General features: G+C 36.6%; 1 protein-coding gene and 2 pseudogenes across 1 annotated transcript; all 3 read left to right on the top strand.

Moving 5' to 3' along the window:
* Positions 1–1,640: 1,640 nt before the first annotated feature.
* Positions 1,641–2,295, top strand: LOC113559667 (annotated as a pseudogene).
* A 325-nt stretch (positions 2,296–2,620) lies between these two features.
* On the top strand, positions 2,621–5,565 carry LOC113559668 (annotated as a pseudogene).
* A 19-nt stretch (positions 5,566–5,584) lies between these two features.
* Positions 5,585–7,148, top strand: LOC113560240. The gene is made up of 6 exons (XM_026966002.1): positions 5,585–5,872; positions 5,935–6,067; positions 6,125–6,301; positions 6,351–6,455; positions 6,509–7,004; positions 7,061–7,148. The coding sequence occupies exons 1-6, from the start codon at positions 5,585–5,587 to the stop codon at positions 7,146–7,148; spliced, it is 1,287 nt and encodes a 428-aa protein (XP_026821803.1).
* The last annotated feature ends 214 nt before the right edge of the window (positions 7,149–7,362 follow it).

The raw sequence follows: 7,362 nt of genomic DNA, 5'->3' as shown, positions 1-7,362 counted from the left end.
CCGCAACACACGAATAGAAACTGCCCATACCACACGCAAAAATTTAAAATTTTATTTTCACAATATTAGACAATTTTTAGTGCATTATTCTTAAAAAATACTTCGTATTTAGGTGGAACGGGATTAATTGTTGAAATTGACGAATCCAAATTAGGAAGGCGAAAATACCACAGAGGACATCGACTATCGAGTTGAAGGTCAGTGGGTATTTAGTAGAGTTGAACGTGAAACGGGTAGTTTTTTTCTCGTACCGGTAGAGAAGCGTAATAAAGACACATTACTAATCATAATTGAGGGGTGGAAATCCAAAACGTACTTTTGCCAAAATTGACAAAAACGAGTTAGATATCGGTTCTTATAAAAAAAAGTCAAGTTAGGTTAGTACAAAAGTACTATTTCTCGGTCAAATCAGCTTTTAAAAATGACTGCTTAATCCAAAACCAACCAGTAGTATAAAATAGACAGTTCAGAAGTATGAGCCCTTGAGCCATTGAACATTGCTGAACCCGCCGCCCGATCGCGTACGTGTGTGACGTATATTTTACCCCTCCCCACCTCATGAGTCTTACTCACCCAGCCTCCACCGATTCGAACATTGCTGAGCCATTGAACATTATTGAGCCATTGAACATTGCTGACCCCGCCGCGCGCCGCCTGATCCACTACGTGTGTGACGTATATTTACCCTTCATCACCTCACCAAAACCCTACTGGTCCGCCACCGGTCGCGTATGTATGCGATATACATTTACCCTCTCCCCGATCTATATATTTAACCACTACGTGTTTACATCTGATCAGTTATCAAGTTATCATTATCATATTATTGTATACATTAATAGCTATAGGTACAACAACAAATTAATATATACCTATTATTGAATAACTTACAATGATATCAGAATCTTCCCACAAAATACTATCATACCTATTAGTTAATAACAATAAGATAAAATTAATATTTTTGATTAACATATTAATTACTGATATACATAAAGATATTTGTACTTTCCCACGAAATACTATCATACCTTTAAAAAATCCTAAAACATAATTGAACGGTCAATGATATAGAATCAGTCTGTTCTAGACATCTATAATTGTACGCATGCGTTGTTCGCTACGTGTTTTCGAAGTCTCCACGCAATTATTTTACCGTTTACAATAAATTGTCTACTATTTTACAATTATCACTACGTGTTTTTCTGTGTTTACTTTTTTTAACATATTATATTTGTTATCAATTATTCCTTAAACTATATCATTATGTTTAAATGCAATGAATGTTCATCAGTCTTCACCGTGAAACGTAATTTGACCGTTCACCAGAAGAGGCACGCGGGTGTATGTTTTAAGTGTTCTATATGCATCAAGACATTCTATAACAAGTCACATTAGAGATACCCAATTAATATTTTGCGACCCCGAAAATGCTGAGATTTCTGGACACTCGCTCCGTTGTCCGCCAAGACAGAGTCAGTCTGTTTCAGACACCCATACCTTTAACTGAAATGCATTTCGTTCTCTCCATGTATTCACAGTCCTTACTCAACAGTATTTAAAAATTTTCTAAGTGTTTATGATTTTAAAACGATTTTAAATTTTCAAGTGTTTATTATTTTAAAACGATTTTAAAAAACATGGCTGGTTCAATTGAAGAAAACGCAGCGTTATACAAGAAGAAGGCCTTTACTTATGAGCCGCCATCGCCACCAGCCGACCTCATTGAATCCACAAGCTACACACTCGACTTTGCGGTCCGAAAATTTGTACAAGTTGGTATTCTATCAGATGAAAACTACCAGGTCGTTGTAAATATATTAACTTCATCGCGATACGTTCAGATTACTACAGACTTTTTAAAAAAAATATATTCTTATATGGGACATATACTGTCCTTTATACTGGATACACCGCAGAAACATAGTCGCGTTATATTTTTCGAAGATGAAATAATGAAACTATCATCCATGGTATATACCGGTGAAAATGTGTTGGTGATTGAAGATAAAACTCAAATCGGTTGCAGAGTGTTATTGAACCGGGAGGACCTTATTCGACTACAATATCTGGAGCGGAGCATTATAGAAAGTATTATACCAAAAGAAGTATACACCGTACCATTAATTCATTACCAGTCCGAGGAGTTTGTGACATATCTACGCGAAAAATGTACACAGATGGAGTCGCCAGCTAAAAATTTGGATGAGATGACGACATTCATTAAAAACCGTACAAGACGATCGAGATATAAAATCTTTTCCAAACCAAAAAGTGTTTAATTTTTATCAGTGAGTTTATTTGTCTATGTTTTTTTTTAAACACTATTCGTTTCACTAGTTTTCATTTCAAGAATTTTAAACATGTTTAAATGCGTACAGTGTCCGTCGGTTTTCTCCGCGAAACACAATTTGACTGTACACCAAAAAACTCACACAGGTGTACGTTTCCCGTGCATGTGTTAGCCAATCAACATTCTCATACAAGACCAGCCTCAACAAGCATCTTAAGAACGCTCATGGTATGTACTAATAATATAAAGTTTTATTTCTATCTTATACAATATTAATTTATATTATTTTCCTAAGGTATCGTCAACATTCCACTCCATTTGAGACCAATGCCTGCTGCACCGATCGCTAATCCCGTTCAACCAGCACGACCAAGCGTGATACAGTTCGCGCCTCCTACCACTCCACAAATCCAGATAGCACCGCAAATATTTGTCCCTGATGTTCCGGCTGGTGGTTCAAATACGGTGTCCGATGACGACGTTATGTGTATGCAAGCCATGGACGAATTTGAGAATACAGGTTAGTTTTATTTTATTTTTCGGAATCAATTAGATTTTTAAAAGACCCGTTGATTTTAAACGTCTTGAATTGTTTATACGAAGAAGTTGAATTTTTAAAGATATGCTGATGTGAAATATTTATTGACCACAAGTTAATTAAATTTTTTAAAATACATACCGTTAAATTAGATTTATTATTCGATACATGTTAAATACATGTTAAATAGCTGAAATTAGTCGTTAATTAGATTTCTAATAGATTCGCTATTAAATTTATTTTATTAGATATTAATATTAGGTTTTTTTATTTTTAAAGATTCTTACATCGTTTCCATTAACGGTAAGCGTGTTTCGTCTGTTAACACCACCTCAGCTGCGAACGCTAAAAAGGTTAGGTTGAATATGGTTCAGTCCCCCGGGTTTGTTGAAATTTTATCGTCCGCGAACCGCAAAATCGTCTGGTACTATGCCAAAAATATCACCAATATAAAAATTTATTCAGATTTTTTCCGTCCACTTATGCCTGAGCTAGTAAATTTGCTGAAAACATACATACAGAAACATGCAATTAAATTCAATTTGAAACTCGAGACAACATACAACCGACCCAACATGCCAAACTCATCGGAGAACAGGGCGTTTAAAACAGTGGCGGTAGAAATTTTCCCAGATAGTGACATCAGAACGATTGCAGAGAGGGCGTATATCAAGTTGATGAAAGAGAAGGACGAATATATGGGAAGAGGAAGTGGATTTACATTAGAGTCGATAGACGGGTTATTGGTTGCTATATATAAATATATACCGATGGATGGATCGTCGTATATTGAGTTGCCGGCGTTCATCGATAGGAAGCGGGGTACCATCAACCCACAGAATACGGATCAGGAATGCTTCAAGTGGGCGATTTTAGCGAGGCATGTGATGGGAGCATTTCGTATTGGTGAAAATTATAAAAAGCAAGAGGACAAGTATAATTTTGAAGGTATTTTATTCCCGACACCTCTGTCCGATATATCCAAATTTGAAAAAAATAACACAAACGTTTCTATTAACGTGTACGGTATCAATAAAAAATTTCATCCACCCAAGAAATTCCCCACGTACGAGGTGTACCCGCTACGTGTTGTTGACGAAGAAAAATCCAATCATTTCGACTTGTTGATGGTGACGGACGGTGATAACTCGCACTACACATATATTTCTAATTTTTCACGGCTCGTTCGTGCACAGAAAACCGGACATGATGGACGCGTTGTTTTCTGCAAAAGGTGTTTCACGAGTTTTGACAAACAAAATTGTTAGTTCAAGTTGAGTGGGTAGGAAGCGTTAGAGCAGCACAAGCTGATATGCGGGGGACACAAACCAATTTTACCGGAGATGCCGAAGGAGGGTGATAACGTTGAATTCAAGGCGTGGAAATAAACGGTTAGGCACCCGTTTGTCATATACGCCGATTTTGAGTCATTGCTGGTGAAGACGGAGGAGAAAAAAGGAGTTATACAGAGGCACGAGGCGATGAGCTACGGGTTTTTGGTGAAGGCGAGCGACAATGTACCGGCAACACTTTTGGAAGAGTACGAGATACCGGCGGGGCCGGTAATATACAGAGGTGATGAAAACAGGACGGACGTGGCGAGACATTTTGTGGAGTCAATAGTTGAGGTGACCCAGAAAATTGAAAATCTGATGAAGACGAATATAACGATTATTATGACCGAGGGCGAAGAAAAAACACACCAAGAGTGTACTGTGTGTAACTTATACAAATGTAGTTTAGCCGGGGGCGATAAGGTTAGGGATCATGATCATTTGACGGGCAAATTTAGGCAGACCTTGTGCTCTAGGTGTAACTTAGAGTTGCAACAACCTAAATTTGTCCCTGTCTTTTTTCATAATCTCACAAACTACGACTCGCACTTCATAGTCACTGAACTTGGTTATGATACTCAGACTATCAACGTTATACCGAACAGTGAGGAGAAATATATATCTTTTTCGAAACATAAAAGTAGTACCTTCACTGTTCGGTTTATCGACACGTTCAGGTTTATGGCGTCGAGTTTGTCGTCCCTGGCCGAAAATTTGGTTACACCCGAACATGACAACTTCCGTGAGACAGCTAAACAGTTTGTCACCGGAGATATGCCGCTCGTGACTCGGAGGGGGTGTACCCTTACGAGTACACGGATAGTTGGGAGCGGCTGAAGGAAACAAGATTACCGAGGAAGAGAGACTTTTACAGCACGTTGACGGAGACTGGTATAAAGGAGGAAGAATTTGAACACGCGAAGGACGTCTGGGACCACTTTGATTGTGAAACGCTCGGGGATTATAGCGACCTCTACCTAAAAATCGATGTTTTACTACTGGCAGACGTTTTCAAAAACTTTCGTGACGTATGCATGAGGGCGTACAACCTGGACGCTGCCCACTATTATACTGCTCCCGGCTTAAGTTTTGACGCTATGCTAAAGTTCACGAGTCAAAAGTTGCAGTTGCTACACGATTATGACATGTTGCTAATGTTTGAAAATGGTTAGTATATATATTATTTTTAAAAATGTACATATAATAATCTTATTTATTTTTTATAGGTATACGTGGTGGATTGGTGCAGACGAGTAAACGGTACGCGAAGGCGAACAACGAGAAAACCCCGGGGTATGATGAGGCGAAAGAGAAATCGTGGATTATTTATCAGGACTGTAAGTATATATTTTTTATTAATTTTTTTCTTACTTATTAATATTTTTTATTTTTATAGGTAACAACTTGTATGGATGGGCCATGTCGCAGTACATGCCATACGGTGGGTTCAACTGGGTTGAGCCCACTTTGAACGGATTAGATGATTTAGAAGATACATCAGCCATAGGACGTGTATATGAGGTGGATGTGTCATACCCACGACATTTGCATGATAACCACAATGACCTCCCCTTCCTACCGCAAAACAGTGTGCCACGTGGATCGAAGGTACGGAAGTTGATGGGAACGTTCGAGGAGAAAAAAAATTATATTATACATTATAGGAACCTGCAGCAAGCGATTAAAAATGGATTAATAGTTGAAAAAGTAAATATTCATATTTTATAAGATTTTAAAACAGATTTTTAACATTTTTCTTATTATTACAGGTACATAGAGTGATACAATTTAACCAGTCTGACTGGCTGGCTAAATATATTAAGTTGAACACCGAGATGAGGAAGAAGGCGAGGAATGATTTTGAAAAGGACTTTTTTAAATTGATGAATAACGCTGTATTTGGTATGTCACTTTATTTATTAAATTTATTCTATTTTTACTAACATTTTATTTTTCTAGGAAAAATTATGCAATCAAAGAGGAAGGAGATGAAGATGGAGTTGGTGTTTTGCGAGAGGAGGTTACAGAAACTAATAAACAAATGTACATTCAAGCACTGTACAAAGTACAGTGAGAACCTAAATGCTATTGCTTTGGAGAATAAAATTATAAGATTTGACAAACCTATTTATATTGGTAAATATATTACACTTTTATCATTTATTAACACATTTATTATTTACAGGATTTACAGTACTAGATATAAGTAAGACACTGATGTACGACTACCATTATAATGTAATGCAGAGACATTATGGAGACAAAATTAAATTAATGTACACTGACACAGGTAAATATTTTAAAACTATACTTATATAATATATTAATTTATTATTTTTTCAGATTCACTAGTATATCACATTCAGACGGATGATTTTTATGTGGACTTGGTGGCTAACCCTAGTTTGTTGGACAGGATGGACACCGCCAACCTGCCCAGTGACCATCCTTGTTATATAGCTGAGAGAAAGAAGGAGCCGGGGCTGTTTTCTGATGAGGTGGATGAGAATATAATCACCGAGTTTTGTGCATTGAGGGTAAAGTCCTACGCTTTCAACATACATGCTGGAGCGGAGGACAGAGTTGGTGGTGAAAAGATCAAGACGAAGGGAATCAGAGCTCATGTGGTTAAGAATCACATGACTCTTGAGGACCATAGAAAGTGTTTGTTTGATGAAGCTGGAGTGGAATTATACAAGGAGAATGTATCGATACGATCATTTAATCACCAACTCAAAACAATAAAAACTAAAAAGTTGACATACAACAGCTATGACGATAAGAGGGCGGTGTTAGAAGATAAAATAAATACACTGGCCCATGAACATTATAGTTTAGAGTAAGTTATTACAAAATATATATTTAAATTATTTTACTAACAATTTATTTTTACAGGGAAGATGACATATGGTCAGAACTTGAGGAAGATGGATGGAACTGGAACGAGGAAGAGAAAGATTTGATGAGGCTGCTACTGCAATGAATAACCTAATTTATGCTTATATAGTTTTATTGTAAATATAAGTTTTTTTCTGTTTCAGATAGATGGAAACCCTTATATTTAATTAAAACCTTGTAAATACCGACATATAAATGTTAGCATATAAATAAATTAAAAAACAATGTTAAAATATTATTATGTTTATTCAATAAAATGTATACAATTTTTAAGAATTATTTATAAACCATTTCCTTAT

This window comes from Rhopalosiphum maidis, chromosome 3 (assembly GCF_003676215.2).
Source record: "Rhopalosiphum maidis isolate BTI-1 chromosome 3, ASM367621v3, whole genome shotgun sequence".
NCBI lineage: Eukaryota > Metazoa > Arthropoda > Insecta > Hemiptera > Aphididae > Rhopalosiphum > Rhopalosiphum maidis.
This window is presented reverse-complemented; position numbering and strand designations above follow the sequence as displayed.